Source organism: Macaca fascicularis, chromosome 7, assembly GCF_037993035.2.
Source record: "Macaca fascicularis isolate 582-1 chromosome 7, T2T-MFA8v1.1".
In the NCBI taxonomy this organism is placed as follows: domain Eukaryota; kingdom Metazoa; phylum Chordata; class Mammalia; order Primates; family Cercopithecidae; genus Macaca; species Macaca fascicularis.
In genome coordinates, this window is record NC_088381.1 from 74,206,813 (window position 1) to 74,224,334 (window position 17,522).

The 17,522-nt window shown below is 52.2% G+C and overlaps 1 protein-coding gene and 1 pseudogene across 1 annotated transcript; one reads left to right on the plus strand and one right to left on the minus strand.

The window, feature by feature from the left end:
- Positions 1-2,648: 2,648 nt before the first annotated feature.
- On the minus strand, positions 2,649-4,052 carry MESP1 (mesoderm posterior bHLH transcription factor 1). Its single transcript, XM_005560493.5, has 2 exons — positions 3,282-4,052; positions 2,649-3,009 (listed from the first exon to the last, which is right to left on the minus strand). Exons 1-2 carry the CDS (start codon positions 4,014-4,016, stop codon positions 2,926-2,928), a joined length of 819 nt encoding a protein of 272 aa, XP_005560550.3. The 5' UTR covers positions 4,017-4,052; the 3' UTR covers positions 2,649-2,925.
- Positions 4,053-5,309: 1,257 nt separating this feature from the next.
- On the plus strand, positions 5,310-6,590 carry LOC102114901 (large ribosomal subunit protein uL15m pseudogene; annotated as a pseudogene).
- Positions 6,591-17,522: the final 10,932 nt, after the last annotated feature.

Genomic DNA, 17,522 nt, shown 5'->3' on the forward strand with positions numbered 1-17,522 from the left:
CCAGGGGCTGCACTCTAGCCTCATGGAAAAGTTCCTTGAGCTCCCTGTGCTTCAGCTTCTGCCTGTAAAACAGGGGGAGTGCAAACCTACCCACCTCGCCAGCGGCCCTGAGCCCAAATTTCAAGTCCTAACTAAGCACACAGCCTGGCTGAGGGTCACTGCTCTGGAAATGCTGGTTTCCCTGCGCTGGCCTTCTCACTAGGTGGTCCTGTGAAAGCAGCTCCCAAGAAGAGGAGGGCGGCTGGGGACCAGCGGGGACCAGAGGGCAGCTAGCTGGCCTCAGCGGGCACCCCCATGCTGGTGCAGTCTTTCTCATTACCCCCTCCACGGCACATGGGGCCTGGCCCAGACCACTCCACAGTGGGGCACCCTGCCTGGGCCTTGGGGGAGGTGAGACACCCCCCAATACCCTCTGTTCTTGAGACAAGCTGGTGTTCAGCCGTAGTGAGGGCAGGACACCCAGTGATTACACACACAGGTCTGGAGTCACAGCTGGGTCCAGATCCGAACACTGCCATCCACCATTGCAGCCTTTTTCTTAACCCTCCTGTTCTTAAAGTGGCTCTGCAGCTGGGGTTACCTCGCAGCGGGGCTGAGAACTGAGGTGAGGGAGGCTCCGCTACCATCTGGCACGGGGTGCCTACCTGGACGCTGGCTACTGTTGTCGGCTCTGTGAACAGGCACACAGGGTTTCCTCCGGGTGCGGGATGGCGCTGGCCGAGATGGGGGATGGGGATGCTGGAGCAGTGGGAGGTGTCCCCTTCCTATCTCCAGTCCTGAGTCTGGGCAGCTATTAGCAGAAGCTTGTTAATGAAAATTCACACCTAGGTGCTAATAAACAGCGGGCCACTCCCAGGCTCAGGGCCGGAGAAGAAGCCCTCTGCGGGGAAGGGGGCTGGCCAATGAGCCCCACTTATCTGTGAAAAGACTTGCTAATAACTTTAATTCCCCATTCTGAAACGCAGGGCCTTTGCCATGCAAATAGATCTTCTAAGCTGGGTCGGCTCCAGAAAACTTCCCACTCTACCCCAGTTAGGGTCCTGGGAGGGGAGTGAGAGATGGGACAGAGGAGCAGGAAAGGGGGTGACCCGCGGAGGTGTGAGGTCCCACCCCGCTGCAGGCATGACTTTTGGAGCACATTCTCTGTGGCCAAGCGCCAGCCCGGGTGTGCCCTGCCTGGCCTAGACCCCTGAACTGCAGATCAGGGACTCCATCCCACTCTGCATTACAGCCCCTCCCGGCGGGGCTAGAGTACTGGAAGGGATCTCTGAAGCAGTTGAAAAGCAAACCCAGCAGCATCAGCGGATGAACGGATAAACCAACTGTGATGTAGCTGAACAATGGAAGATTATTGGGCAGTAAAAAGAAATGAAGTTCTGACACAGGAGGCAGCATGGTGAGCCTTAAAAACACTGTGCTCAGTGAAAGAAGCCAGACACAAAAGGCCATATTTTATTATTCCTTTTATATGAAATATCCTGAAAAAACAAACCTATAGAGACAGAGACTAGATGAGTGAGTGCCAGGGGCTGGGAGTAGGGGAATAATGGGGAGTGATGTTAACAGGTACACGTTTTCTTTTGGGGGGTGAAAATGTTCTAAAATTAGTGGCAATGGTTGCAGAACTCTGTGGATGTACTAAAGCCATTCAATTGTTAAAAGAGTGAATTGTATGGTATGTGAATTATATCTTAATAAAGCTTTTATAAAAACAGACATTAAGGCCTGTGTTTCAGACACTTGAAGGAGAAGAGAGGAGAACTAGGTATCTATCCATAGAGGGTAAAGGACACTTGGCAAGGAGCCTACACATCCCTTCTTCCCACCCCACCCTCCAAGGATAACTGTTCCCTAGACACCCTGGCTGGATGAGGACACACTTTCTGGGCTCAAGGCTCCTGTCTCTTGCTCCCTGATGTGACTCCAGCCAATGCAGACAGGAGTGCAACTGCCTGTGTGGATTCTGATGCAACCCCATGGGCGATCATCTCACCCCAGCTAGGCCTCTAGGAGGTCATGGTTATATAAACTCAGGACCGCCACACTGTTATTTTTATCTCTAAGCCACAAGGCCAGGAAACCAGAGAAAAGGGAGATGGGAAAATGTCGGAGTAGGGGGTGGGAGGTCCAAGGCCAGGGTGCTCCAGTCTATGGAGAATAAGGCCCCAGGACACAAGAAAATGACCTCTTGTAGCTGTTATCCCTCAGGCCCCAACATGCATGAAGCTGGCAAAATCCTCCAAGAGCTGAGCGCTGGGACTCTGGAGGCCTACAGGGGCTTGAGTGCTGATCCTCATCCTTCTGTAAAATGGTTACTTGAATATAATAGGTACCTGATATACATACAACAAATAATAATGGAGTTGTATTTCTACACAGATATTTTGGTTTTAACCAGTTCCCCACCAGGTTCAAAGAAAAGATCAGCAGATTCTACTTGCCGCTGCCTTCTCAAAGGACGCCCCTCCCCACCCCTTCCAGGCTGACCCATCTGGACTAGATGCTGAGCCAGGGCTGGGGGTAAGGTCAAAGGGGGTTGGGCCTGTGGGGGTGGGAGGGCTAAAGATTGCAAGAACCCCTCCCACCTCTCCCATGCTCTTCTTTAGAGGGAGAGAGGGAGTTTTGTGTCCACAGGTAGGAAGAAGAAATTGCCAACTGACACCAGCAGTTTATTCACAAATAAATAAATTCACATTAGGCAGAGCCTCCTGCTTGCTTCAAAGTGTCTAACTCTATGGGTCCCTCCATGGAGGGGGGGTGCTGAGAAGGGCCGCTGTGGTGGGCAAGGCTCTCACCCGCAGGAATGCCCCTGCCGGGATCGCCGGTGCCCTCTTCCAGGAAAGGCAGTCTGCTAAGGAACCACTTCGAAGGGGCTGAGGCCAAAAGAGCCTCGGTGCTCATAGAGACGGCGTCAGTTGTCTGCTGTCACTTGGGCTCCTCAGGCAGCCACTCCAGAGGCGAGAGGGGCATCCAGGTCTCCAGCAGGGCCAGCACGTCGCCGGGAAGGAGCTGTAGCGAGAGAAGGAACAGGGCAGCCCTCAGCACTGGTGACCTTGTGCGGGTGTCCGCGTTCGTGGGCTCCACCCTCAGGGGGCCCCTAGCGAGGGGAGACCCAGTCACCTGCGTGGCCTTTCCCTGCCCTCGCCTCTTGGCGCCCTGGGCATACTATGGAGGCCAGGCTGCTGGCGGGGAGCGGCAGGGTGCCTGGTCCTCGCCGTGGGGGGCGGTGGGGCTGTGCGCGGGGGCACGGCCGAAGGGGGAGCAGGGGAGGGGGCACTAACCGGGGACGGTGGGCTCGGCTCCATCACCTGCCCTTCCGAGCACGCTGCCTCGGCGAAGAGCGCAGGCAGGTCGCGCGGCTCGGGCACGGCTTGGGCTCCGGGGCAAGCAGGCAGGGACCCCCAGGACGCCCCGGCGCGGACGGCGGAGACCAGACCCAGCCTGCGCCCCTGCCCCTGCCGCTGCCCCTCCGCCTGCGTCCGTGTCTGCGTCTGCGCGGGGCAGCCGTCGGGGCACAGTGGGCAGCCCCGAGGGGACCCCGCGTCCCCGCGCTGCCGGCGCCGGCGCTGGCGCTGGAGACTCTCCTCGCTGAGGCCCAGCACGGCCGACAGGTGGCCGATGTAGCGGATGGCCAGGCGCAGCGTCTCGATCTTGGTTAGGCTCTGGCCGGCCGGCGCCACGGACGGCGGTAGAAAGCGGCGCAGCTCGTGCAGGGCGCGGGCCAGCGTGCGCATGCGCAGTTTCTCCCGCTCACTGGCGCTCTGCCTCTGCCCGCTGCCCAGGCGGCTGCTGCGCGCGCCGCGCTTCCCTACGGTGGGGGCGCGGGGATCCAGGCGGGAGCCGGGACGCGCGGCGCTCGGCACTGGGCTGTCGGCTGGGGTGCTGCCGCATGAGTCTGGGGACGAGACGAGGGAGCGGCCGCAGTCCCTGTCGGAGGGCGGCGGCCGCCGAGTTGGGCCCCAGGCCGCGGAGAGCATCCAGGACTCGGAGAGCGGTGGGCACAGGGGCCGGGCCATGGCAGCGACGGCGCGTCTGGGGGCCGGCGACCGGCGGCTGTTTTATGCCGAGCCCGAGGTGTGAAGTGGCCCCTTCCAGGCCGCATCAGCACATCAAAGTGGGCTCGGGGCTTCGAGGGGGTGGAGCCCGACCCTTTGAATCCACAGCGGGGGGCGAAGGTGCCAGCCCCTTGGCTGCGCCTGTTTCGCCCCACCTGGGCCCTCGCTTGGGCGCCCGACCCAGCCTCTCGGACTTACCGCGTGCGCCCAGTGTTGGGTGAAGCCCGGGGCGTTGGGCCAGCCCTACAGGTTAAAGGAAGCTGGGTCAGAAAAACGAAGTCTAGAGCCTAGGTTTGGGGCCTGTCTTTACCTGTTGGGGATATTATGCAAATTCTTAGTTCTTTTACACCTTAGCTTCCAATCTGTATAATGGAAGCCTCAGGGCATACCTCAACTGGACAATGGAGTAGAGTAAGGACCAGGAGCAGGGGCCCTCATTCCCTCTAGAGGTGGGGAAAGCAGTAAACCACTTCTCCTTTGAGGCAGGACGGCCCTGGGTAGACCCTTCCCTGTTGAGGACGTGTGGACATGCAAGGAAGCTTGCACCCTGGCAAATCCAGTCTGGTCAGGTTGCTGGACCTTCTGAGCAGAGGGAGGGGGCAAGCCTGCTCCTCCAACCCCAGGACACCTCTAGCCTGGCAGGGTCTGGGGCTCGGCCTGTTGCCACAGCTGTCACCACTGGACTCTACCTGATGTTCTGCAGCCTTTGGACAGGTATAACAGGTTTTCCCAATGAAATGTGAGTGGAAATGATGCAGCAAAGGCATCTGACAAAACCCAACACTCCTCGTGATAAAAATTCTCGGCAAACTAAGAATAGAAAGGAATTTCAGGCCGGGCGCGGTGGCTCAAGCCTGTAATCCCAGCACTTTGGGAGGCCTAGACGGGTGGATCACGAGGTCAGGAGATGGAGACCATCCTGGCTAACACGGTGAAACTCCGTCTCTACTAAAAAATACAAAAAACTAGCCGGGCGAGGTGGCGGGCGCCTGTAGTCCCAGCTACTCGGGAGGCTGAGGCAGGAGAATGGCGTGAACCCGGGAGGCGGAGCTTGCAGTGAGCCGAGATCCGGCCACTGCACTCCAGCCTGGGCGACAGAGCGAGGCTCCGTCTCAAAAAAAAAAAAGAAAGGAATTTCATCAACCTGATGAAAGGCTTCTACAAAGAACCTACAGGTAGCCTCATACTGAGTGGTGAAAGACTGAAAGCTTCCCCACGTCCCCCGATTTCAGGAACAAAGCGAGGGGTGTCTCTCTTACCACTCCTATTCAACATTGTACCAGATGGAGGATCTAGGCTGTGCAATTAGGCAACAAATAAAAGACATACATGTCAGAAAGGAAGAAATAAACCTCTTCGCAGGTTATGGCAGCTCTGGGCCCTGCTGCACATGAGCCTGATCAATTTAAAGCCGAATCCTGGCTCCAGGAAACCCATGAGACTACCAAAAGGTCGGAGAAGAGGTAGAAAATGTGGCAGAGGCCATAGAAGAGAAAGGCAAAGAGGAAACTGACTCTGCTGGGCTTTGAGGATGGCCAGACTCTATTTTACAACAGAATCCCAAAATACAGATTTAATGAAGGAACTAGCTTCAGGCACCAGTATCATCCTTTAAGTATCAATAGACTGCAGTATCTTACTGATTTGGGTCCTGTTGATCCTACTCATCCTATTGACTTAAAGCAGCTTGTCAATGGAAGAGGTGTGACCATTCAGCCACTTAAAGAGGATTATGGTGTTCAGCCGGTCGAAAAGGCTGCTGACACCTTTCAGGTGAAAGTTAATATTGGGCCGGGCGCGGTGGCTCATGCCTGTAATCCCAGCACTTTGGGAGGCTGAGGTGGGCGGATCATGAGGTCAGGAGATTGAGACCATCCTGGCCAACATGGTGAAACCTCGTCTCTACTAAAAATACAAAAATTAGCTGGACGTGGTAGTCCCAGTTACTCAGGAGGCTGAGGCAGGAGAATCACTTGAACCCGGGAGGTGGAGGTTGCAGTGATCTGAGATTATGCCACTGCATTCTAGCCTGGTGACAGAGTGAGACTCTGTCTCAAAAAAAAAAAAAAAAAAAAAAAAAAAAAAAAAAAAAAAAAGTTAATATTGAAGTACAGTTGGCTTCAGAACTAGCTATTGCTGCAATTGGAAAAAAAAAATGGTGGTGGTGTCACTACAGCCTTCTATGATCCAAGAAGTCTGGAAATTCTATCCAAACCTGTTCCATTCTTTTTGGGGACAACCCATTCCAAAAAGAATGCTTCCATCTGAAGCACTGGTACCATATTCCACCAATGGAAAGAATCATGGGAACCTGGCAGATCCTGCCAAATTTCCTGAAGCACAACTTGAGCTTGCCAGGAAGGACAGTTCTAATTTACTGGATATCACGAAAGAAGAACTCTTCGAATGTTCAGTACTCAGAAGGATCCAAGGCAGATTTTCTTTGGGTTTGCTCCAAGATGAATGCTGAATATGGTAGATAAGAAAATCCTAAAATCTACAGATGAAAATCTCCTCAAGTACTAGAGCTCATGAATTCCCATCCAAGAAAGCAGAGTTGTTAATACTAGAAAAGGGCCAGGCGCCGTCGCTCATGCCTGTTATCTCAGCACTTTGGGAGGCTGAGGCGGGCAGATCACGAGGTCAGGAGTTTGAGACCAGCCTGGCCAACATGGAGAAACCCCGTCTCTACTAAAAATACAAAAATTAGCAGGGCATGGTGGCAGACACCTGCAATCCCAGCTGCTCAGGAGGCTGAGGATAATCGCTTGAACCCGGGAAGTGGAAGTTACAGTGAGCCAAGATCGCGCCATTGCACACCAGCCTGGGTGAAATTTCACCTGGCCCCTCAGGGGTTTGAGTTGGCACCCTGGTCTTAATAGGTACTTCATGCATGGCTATCTGCTCTCCAGCCAGACTGTGAAGTACCTGGTGTCTGGCATCATATCTTTACGCGTTTTCAAGTGGGATGGTTTCTTTCAGTGACAGACGTCTGATTTTTATTTTTATTTTTTTGAGACAGGGCCTGGCTCTGTCGCTCAGGCTGGAGTGCTGTGGCACTATCTCGGCTCACTGCAACCTCCACTTCCTGGCTACATTGAAAGACGAAGAATTTTCTTGAATCACATATAAAATATGGTAATTCGGCTGGGCACAGTAGGATCATGCCTGTAATCCCAGCACTTTGGGAGGGCAAGGCAGGGGGATCGCTTGAGGTCAGGAGTTTGAAACCAGCCTGGCCAATATGATGAAACCCTGTCTCTACAAAAATACAAACAATTAGCCTGGTGTGGTGGCCCACGCCTGTAGTCCCAGCTCTTGGGAGGCTGAGGCAGGAGAATCGCTTGAACCCTGGAAGTAGAGGTTGTAATGAGCTGAGATCGTGCCACTGCACTCCAGCCTGGTGACAGAGCAAGATTCTATCTAACAGCAACAACAACAAAAATGCACTAACGAAAGCTGCTGCACTAACAAAATTGCAAAAAAAAAAAAAAAATCTTGTAATGTTTTAAGAAGTTTATGGATTTGTGTAGGGCCTCATTCAAAGCCGTCCTGGGCCACAGGTTGGACAAGCTTGGTGTACACCAAACCACTCATCGTCTCCTCCCTCCTCCACCTCCTTTCCTCCCTACCTCTCCATTCACCTCTCACCCATCTTCTTTGCTTAACTTTCCTGGTTCTCAGCAATACCAGCTTTCTTCATGGTATGAAATTGCAGGGATGCCCACTTCACCTTCTCCTTCCAAGCAGTCACCAGATGACATCCCTTCTTTCTGTATTTTCTTCAGGTGCACCTCTTACTTTGCTTTTCTTTCTTTTTCTTTTATTTCCATTACCTAAATCCAGTCTTTCCCCCAACTTCCTTCACCCAGTCTAATCTTCTGTAGGAAACATTTCTTCCATCTTCCCTTCAATCTATATTCTTTCCTCTGGCCTCCAAAGATCTCTGGAATGTGGATCCTCTCAGCCCTCAGGCTGTCTCTGCTCTGGGACACAGACCCCTTGGCCCATGAGACTTGTCTTCCTCTGTTTTCCACACACACTACACCAAGTCCCACCTCTCTGCCTTTGCCCACGCCACTGCCCCACCCTGTAGTGCCCTCATTCCTACTTAGCAAGCTTTCTAAACATCAAGACCTAGCTCAACTTTTTTAATTTTTTATTTGTTTGTTTGTTTGTTTGTTTGTTTATGTTGAGAGCCTCGCTCTGTCACCCAGGCTGGAATGCAGTGGCGCTATCTCGACTCACTGCAACCTCCACCTCCCGGGTTCAAGTGATTCTCTTGCCTCAGCCTCCCAAGTAGCTGGGACTGCAGGTGTGTGCCAGCACGCCCAGCTAATTTTTGTGTTTTTAGTAAAGACGGGGTTTCTCCATGTTGGCCAGGCTAGTCTCGAAGTCCTGACTTCAAGAGATCCTCCCACCTGGGCCTTCCAAAGTGCTGGGATTACAGGCATGAGCCAGCGTGCCCAGCCCCAGCCCAACTTTTACCTTTGAGGAAACTTTCTCTGAACTTTAGTATGGTAGTTTTCCAAACTATTTGTCTTCTTGTTCATGCTCTCATGTTTTACATCCTAATTGTTTCTAGTAGATTGTAAACTCCTTTGGAATAATGTCAGTATGTAATACTTAGTTACTTATCCAAGCAGTACAGGACACTCAGAGTTGATTTGCTGGTGTGGAATAGATATGTGTCCCAATTTGTGTTTGTTTGTTTTCTTTCTTTTTTTGACACAGAGAGTTTTGCCCTGTTGCTCAGGCTGGAGCGCAGTGGTGTGATCTAGGATCACTGCAGCTTCTGCCTCCCAGGCTCAAGCAATCCTCCCACCTCAGCCTCCTGAATAGCTGGGACCACAGGCGCATGCCACCATGCCTGACTAATCTTGGTATTTTTTGTAGATATGGGGTTTCACCATGTTGGCTAGGCTGGCCTTGAACTCCTGACCTCAAGTGATCCACCCACCTCAGCCTCCCAAAGTCCTGGGATTTCAGTTTTGCTGGTCTGATGTTTGGCATTCCCCCATGGCTTCCAGCCCAGTGAGCCTGATGCGTAAGCTGGTTTGTAGCAATGATGGCCCCATGACATGGTACCTTCTCCCTGGGCATGTCTCCCACCCCTCCTTCCTGGGATCTCTTCTGTCTCCTGCTGCTCTTGGCCTCCTCTGACACCTTCTGTGCCTCCTCCTCTGCTGTCTGTCCCAGCAGCCCCAGAATGCCTGTGCCCAGGGTCACATCCAGGAGAAGCAGTGCCAGCCAACCCCTAGAGTGGGGAGAAGGGGAGAAGCCCCCTCCCTGTGCATATGCCCTAGGACCCCATCTACACCCAAGGACAACCTGGCCCAGGAGGCACTTCCTCAGCCTGCAGCTGTCAGCAGAGCCCACTCCTTCTGGACTGCAGCAGATGGATGCCTTCCTGGGCTCCAGAGCCAACTCAGGAAACTGGCACGGGGGCCCAGTGACCATGCCTCTTTGATGCCACTAGGCCCAAGGGAACATGTGGTTGGGAATTGGTAAAGTGTTCTGTGTGCCGGGGTGGGAGCGGGTGCCAAGAAAAGGCCAGAAAGCGGCCGGGCATGGTGGCTCACGCCTGTAATCCCAGCACTTTGGGAGGCCGAGGCAGGTGGATCACCTGAGGTCAGGAGTTCGAGAGCAGCCTGGCCAACATGGTGAAACCCCATAGCTACTAAAAATACAAAAAAATTAACTGGACGTGGTGATAGGCACTTGTAATCCCAGCTACTCGGGAGGCTGAGGCAGGAGAATCGCTTGAACCCGGGAGGCAGAGGTTGCAGTGAGCTGAGATCATGCCATTGCACTCCAGCCTGAGCAACAAGAGCAAGACTCCATCTCAAAAAAAAAAAAGAAAGAAAGAAACAAACAAACAAAAGAAAGAAAGAAACGTAAAGAAAAGGCCAGAAAGCAGGAGGGCTGGACTTCAGGAGGCTCCAGGTACCCTGTGGTTCAGGGATTGCTAAGCTTCTCAATGCCAAGAAAGCCGATTCTCGCATGATTGTGACTTCGTTTCATAGCTTTGAGTAAACTCAGAATGACCACAAACTCGTGTTTTATCATCATATCTTTATTTGCAAGTAGAGCATTTGCTTTACACATAGTTACAAAGTCAACACGTGCAGAGGGTACAGCAAATCTCTTTACCATGCTCTGGGGTTCCCAATTGCCTGTGCCAGAAGAAAGCGCCATTACTAGGTTGTCAACAATGCTTTGAAATGAATTTGGTTTTGGGTTTTTTTGTTTGTTTGTTTGTTTTCTTTTTCTTTTGCAGGGTCTTGTTCTGTCACCCAGGCTGGAGTGCAGTAGCACAATCTTGGCTCACTGCTGCCTCAACCCCCTGGGCTCAGACAACCCTCCCACTTCATCCTCCTCAGTAGCTGGAACCACAGGCACAGTGTATCACCACACCCGGCTAATTAAAAAAATTTTTTTGGATTGGGCGCAGCGGCTGATACCTGTAATCCCAGCACTTTGGGAGGCCAAGGTGGGTGGATCACGAGGTCAGGAGATCGAGAGCATCCTGGATAACACAGTGAAACCCCATCTGTACTAAAAATACAAAGAAATTAGCCAGGCATGGTGGACGTGCCTGAGTCCCAGTTACTCGGGAGGCTGAGGTAGGGGAATTGCTTGAATCCAGGAGGCAGAGGTTGCAGTGAGCCGAGATGGTGCCACTGCACTCCAGCCTGGGTGACAGAGCAAGACTCTGTCTCAAAAAAAAAAAAAAAAACACCATACATACTTACATACATACATACATATATATGTATATATACATACATATATATAACACCATACATACATACATACATACATATATATATATGTCTATGTATATATATTTGTAGAGTCTGGGTCTCACTTTGTAACCCAGGCTGGTTTCAAATTCCTAGCTTCAAGTGATCCTCCCACCTCAGCCTCTCAAAGTGCTGGGATTATAGGTATGAGCCACCGTGCCCAGCCTGTATTTTATTAAGTACAAAATCAACTAGACATATTCGGACAAGAGATCATATGTGTGGGAAGCACACTGTATGTTGAAACCACAGCCCCTAGAAGTTCTCAGATCTGAAACTTAATAGCTAATGTTAAGCAGGTGGGAGCCACCGAGAGATCTGGAGCAGGAAAGGGACATCAGGAGTGGCCCATGACAGGAAGATCCCTGGTGTCACCACTGAGGAAAGGTTAGAAAGACACAGGGGCAAGTGTGAAGACAACCCACAAAGATGGCAAGAGAGAGGTGGGGCAGACTGGAGGGTTTTACCCCCAGTCCCATCTCTGGGGTCTTCAGCCCTCAAGGCTGACAAATTGGAGGGAACACATGGAGTCCCTCCCTCTCTTGTTGCCACTGGGGTCTCAGGAAAATCACCCCAGGGGCCCAGCTGGTGCAAGGGCAATGGTCAGTGGGCCTGATGGAACCAAGTTGGGGGATGGGAGGCACCCCAACCTCAAGCCCAGTCCCCGCCGCCTCCCACCATCAAGCCTCCTCTTCGCTGTCCCCTGCCTGTCTCCCCTTTGATCTCCTTATTGTGGCCAGCCTCTCCGGTGGGTTCACGTGGGGGCTGCCTGAGTTAATGAGTTCTCCGGGCGGCAGGGCCCACACGCTCTCCCACTGGGGTGAGGCCTTCACACCTCTGCGGCCTGTGTTTTGACAAGTGCCGGAGCTGGTGGCCTCTGCTCCCCTGGCCTGAGCCAACCCTCTGCCAAACGTGTAAGGCTGGGAAATGAGGCCTTGGGGCAGCCCCACAGGAGCGGAGGTGAGACAGCAAGCTGGGGCCAGGATGGGGGGCAGGCTGGACAGGGCAGCACCCTCTTCGGCTCAGGCCTGGGCCTCAGCCTCCCCACTCTGCCCAGCCTGCTTCCTCATGCCAAACCTGGGTCCTGGGCACTGCCCGGCCCCCCTCCCAGCCCCAAGGCCCTCATTTCCCGGCCAGCCCCTCTGACATAGGAGTGCTAATCAGAGGTGCTATGTAAATAGTTCCCTTGCAGCCCCTAATTCTGACCCTGCCGGAGCCAGAGGCCCCAGGAGAAGGAAGCGGCTCTCCTACTGCCAGCCTACTTAGCATCTCCTGGGAAGCTCCTAATTTGGGTGTCCCCCACAGCCAGGGATCTTCGCGCCACACCTCTGCAGCAACCCTCTCAGGGGAGAGATTGTTGGTAGCGAAGCCTCCACCTTCAGACAGCCCAGGACACCCCTCTGGAGTCTGGCCAATGTGGGCACGAGGCCCTCCCTTGCCAGGCACCACCTGTGCCACTTGGGCACCTTGCTTTCCACCTCTGGCCTCAGTGTCTTGTCTGTTGCTGTGCCACAGGATAATTCATGCCTTCTGGGCTGAGCATGCGCGGATCAACTCAGGTTGCACGGAGCGTGCGTGCACACTACCGCCCTCCAAGGTCTGGCACTGTGCTGGAACTTGGCAGGGTCGCTGCTCACAACACACTTTGATATAAGTATAGCAGCACTCGCTTTGTAGATGACGAAACAGAGGCTCAGAGAGATTGTCCCACCTAACAGGGTGAGCAGGGGCTGAACTGGCATCCATCTGGCTCTGTCAGAGGCTGAAGCCTCTGTTCTGTCCTCCCTACACCTCCCATGTCTCCTTTGGAGGATGAGTGGCTCCTTCCATCCTGGAGGGAAGTCCTAAGAGTGAAGGGGTTGGGGACCCCTCCAGTCACATTAAGCCTTGCTTCACATCACAGAGACTAAGAAGAAAAAGAGGCCGGGCACAGTGGCTCACACCTGTAATCCCCACACTTTGGAAGGCCCAGGCGGGTGGATCACCTGAGGCCAGGAGTTCGAGACCAGCCTGGCCAACGTGGAGAAACCCCATCTCTACTAAAAATACAAAAAATTAGCCGGGCGCGGTGGGGGGAGCCTGTAATCCCAGCTATTCAGGAGGCTGAGGCAGGAGAATCGCTTGAACCTGGGAGGCGGAGGCTGCAGTGAGCCGAGATCAAGCCCCTGCACTCCAGCCTGGGGAACAAGAGTGAAACTCTGTCTCAAAAGAAAAAAAAAAGAAGAAGAAGAAGAGGAAGAAGGAGAAGGAGAAGGAGAAGAAGAAGCAGCAGCAGCAGAAGAGGTTTGCAGGCCCCATCTGGACTTGATGGGCCAGATCCCTGGAGGATGCAGCCTGAGGATAAAAAATAAAATCTCCCCAAATTATGCAGCAGTGCCCCATGATGAACACCCCACCCCAATCACCCCCATTAAAAGGTGAGAAAGGCCCTGGGGAGCACCCAGCCCCTGTGGGTCTCAGATAGTGAGGCCTGGAGACCATGCTTGGGCTGAAGCCCAGAGAAGTCAGAGGGCCCAGCAAGGCGGGCTCACCTTCCCCCACCTGTGTGTCCTTTCCTATCAGCCTCCTGCTGAGGCTCCGCAGCTCCCAGGGCAGCCCCTTCCAAGGACGATCACTCCCTCCCCTCACACCTTCAGCTCTCGGAGCCACTGAGCTGGCAAGCCATATGGAATAGATTATTCTAGACCCACAATAATCTGATTATCTGGCTACAGATCAGCTGGGTGCTCAGCCAGTGGAAGTCGCAGGCAGCCCAGGGGTGATGAGGAGGGAGGGGGTGGGAGAAAGGAGAGAAACTTGGCAGATTCCAGGAAAGGCTCAAGAGGAAGTGCCGCATCTTGGTGAATCTAGAGGTGGCTGACAATGCAGGGTAAGCAGATAGCACCTTTCTCCTTAGGGATGTAGCATTTATGCTCCTTCACTTCCTCCAGGAAAGTGCCGGTGGGTCTCAGCCTTAGAGTGAAAAGTGGGGAAACTGAGGTATAAAGGGAGGAGGGATACTTGTCACACAATGCCACCTGCGAAATGGAGCAGGGGCTCCCGGCTGCCTGCTGAGATGTCCTGGGGGACTCTGCCTGCCTTGGAAGGCCCCGCTCAGCACAGAGGGTTGACCCCTGGCTTTCCAGCGTTCACACACTCCCAACCATAGCCAACAGAGGGCGCTGCCCAGCCATCTGGGATCTTTGGGTCCGAGCTGGGCAAATCTTCCTCTAACCCATAAGGACGTTTTTCTGGGGCTAGGGCCAGAACCCAGGCTTGGCTCTACTTGGGGGTGCGCTGGGAGCTGTGTAGATGTGTCAGGAATGCTAGGCTGGCTTAAGAAATATATGAAGGCTGGTTCAGTGCCTGTGTGACAGGCCATGTGACCCCAGACAGGCCACTTGCCCTCTCTGGACCCATTTGCCCATCTGTCCACCAGGAAAAGCATGCATCCATGTGCAGACACGTGGAGCAGGACAGGAGCCCAGCAGAATGAGGAAAAGGGTGACAAGTTCAGGAAGGCAGGAGCCAAGCAGGGCTCAACCCCCCTCCCCAACACACACATGCCCCAGGTGCAGCTGAGGTAGAAAGAGGCCAGACCACAAGCTGACCGAAACTCGAAACTCTTGCCAACTCTCGAGTGAGGGTTTGCAGACCTGGTTCAGCTGCCAACTTGGGTGCGCCCAGCCTGCTCAGGCCCTCCAGAAAAGCCCAGGATGGAGCTGTATCCAGGCAGGAAGTGACAGCTTTGGGCCCTCTGTAAGTGCCCTGTCTCCCCTACTGACTGCTCACAACAGAGGGTGGCTAGGCCTGGGCAGAAGGATGAAAGTGTGGGGCCGACCCTGGTCACTAGCCTGGGACCCCATATGAGCCTGCCTGGTTCAGGCCCTTGGCCAGCTCCAGGTTCTCCATCTGAGGTTAGGGAAATGTCCCCGAGGTATCTTTTAGACCCAATAAAAAGCAGAGCAGGGCTCCTGGGGCCTAGCCGGAATGGCTGGGCAGGACCTGGGGAAGTGCTGCGCCAGTGGGTGGGGGTCCTTTGCCAGAGGCTGGGGACGGGGCATCCCTGGACAGGCTGGAAAACATTGAAGGGAAGGGGGAGAGAGCTTAAATTGGCCGGATGCGAAATAAAAAGAGGGGTCTTACGTGATCTGTACTGACCATGTGCCAAAGACCAAGGATAAGAGGAGCACTGTCCTCAGCTCCCAAGGCCCTCACCAAGAGAAATCCATGATCCAGCCCTTGGCCTAAGCCAAGGAAGTTTTCTTCAGCCTCGTACATTATGCTCCACCCCAGGCCCTGAGAGCATACAGGATGGCCAGGTGCTGTTGCCGAGGTGCCCCAGATGTGTGGGCAGTGCTGCTGGCTGCCATTAACCAAGTCAGCCTCAACCACCCACCTCCTGGACTCAACAGGGCTGGGCTCGAGCTTCAGAACAGCCTCACCATGCCGTTTGACCAGCCATTCCCCCGACAGCAATTAATCCTGATTGGAAAAGATTAAAAGTGCAAGTTTAGACAGAATGCTTAGTGACAAAACCAAGGTGCAGAAATTTCATTCAGTATGGCACCATTGATAAAAGTAAAGTCAAAAGAAAATGAAATTTGAAAAACAGCCCCTCTACACAGAAAGTCATCGTATGATACCACGTATTCTGTAAGGGTCTATCATATATATGTGTATATGTACATAGACAGAGGCCTTGGGTATACACCAAATATAGAAAAACATACCATGACTTGTTTGGAGTGTGGGTGGGGGCACGTCTGAGTTCTGGGGGTTGGTCAAACTTGAATTTTGTCTTCAGTGTTTAAATTTTTCACAAAAAGGCTGCATTCATGTATTACATGCGTGATTTAAAAATAAGTTCTGGTCTACCGCCATACCACCCTGAACGCGCCCAATCTTGTCTGATCTCAGAAGCTAAGTACTAGGATGGGAGACAGCCTGGGAATACCGAGTGCTTTAGGTTTCTTTCTTATTTTTTTTTTATTATTATTTAAAATTAAAAAGGCTGGGCATGGTAGCTCACGCCTGTAATCCCAGCACTTTGAGAGGCCCAGGAGGGCGGATCACTTGAGGTCAGGAGTTTGAGACCAGCCTGGCCAACATGGTGAAACTCCGTCTCTACTAAAAATACAAAAATTAGCCAGGTGTGGTGGTGCACGCCTGTAATCCCAGCTACTCGAGAGGCTGAGGCAGGAGAGTCACTTGAACCCAGGAGGCAAAGGTTGCAGTAAGCCGAGATCGTGCCATTGTATTCCAACCTGGGCAATAGAGTGAGACTCCATCTGAAAAAATAAACATTAAAAAAAAGAAAGTTAAAAAAATAGAAATAAGTTTTGGCCAGGTGCGGTGGTGCATACCTGTAATCCCAGCACTTTGGGAGGTGGAGGTGAGTGAATTGCTTGAGCCCAGGAGTTTGAGACCAGCCTGGGCAACATAGTGAAACCCCATCTCTACAACAAAACTTTTTTTAAAAAATTAGCTGGGTGTGGTGGTGTGCACCTATAGTCCCAGCTACTTGGGAGGCTGAAGTGGGAGGATCACTTGAGCCTGGGAGGGCAAGGCTGCAGTGAGCTGAGATTGTACCACTGCACTCCAGCCTGGATGACAGAGTGAAACCCCATCTCAAAAATAAATAAATAATAAAAATTAAATTAAATTAAATTAATTTTTATTGCTGGGCATGGTGGTACATTACTGTAGTCCCAGCACTAGGGAGGCTGAGGCAGGAGGAGAGCTTTGAGCCCAGTAGTTCGAGACCAGCCTGGGCAACATAGCAAAACCCAGTCTTAAAAAATAAATAAAAATAGAAATAATTTTTTAAATATAAGCATAAGGATGTATTTATGTGGAAAATTTTATGAAGGAATCTCAGAGTATACAGTTTGTTAACTAAACTGTCACCACCACATCACCAGTGGAGTACAGAGCATGCCTTAAAAATCTGGTTGCAGAAGTACATCTACTGGTATGGAAAATGTTCTCAATATATAAGTGAGAAAAGTTGGTCATGAAACAGCACGCTGTCTATATACCCAGAGGAATTGAAAGCAGGGACTAGAACAGATATTTGTACACCAGTGCATAGCTCTAGTTACAGTAGTCAAAAGGTGGAAACGACCCAAATTTTCATTGAAGGATGAATGGATAAACATAATATGGTCTATCCATTCATGGAATATCATTCAACCATAAAAGGGAGTGAAGTACTGATACATGCTACAATGTGGATGCACTGGAAAACCATTATGCTAAGTGAAAGAAGCCAGAAGCCAGAGGACAAAGATTGCATGATTCCACTTATATGAGGTACCAAGTACAGGCAAATCCAGAGGCAGGAAGCAGATAAGAGGTTATCAAGGAATGAAGTGGAGAATAATGGAGTGTTATTGCTTAAGAGGTACAGATTAGCGGGGAGGGATAGCATTAGGAGATATACCTAATGTAAATGACGAATTAATGGGTGCAGCACACCAACATGGCACATGTATACATATGTAACAAACCTGCATGTTGTGCACATGTACCCTAGAACTTAAAGTATAATTAAAAAAAAAATAGAAAGAGGTACAGAGTTTCCATTTAAGGTGATAAAAACGTTTTAAAAACAGAAATGGTCATAGTTGCACAACATTGTGAATGTAATTAATGCCACTGAATTGCACACTTCAAAATG

What these genes read in the sequence shown, in the direction of transcription:
- MESP1 (XM_005560493.5), bottom strand. Translation starts at nt 4,016, where the DNA reads ATGGCCCGGCCCCTGTGCCCACCGCTCTCCGAGTCCTGGATGCTCTCC. An exon ending in AGCCGAGCCCACCGTCCCCG is followed by an intron (nt 3,010 to 3,281) that starts GTTAGTGCCCCC and finishes CTCTCGCTACAG; the next exon opens with CTCCTTCCCGGCGACGTGCT.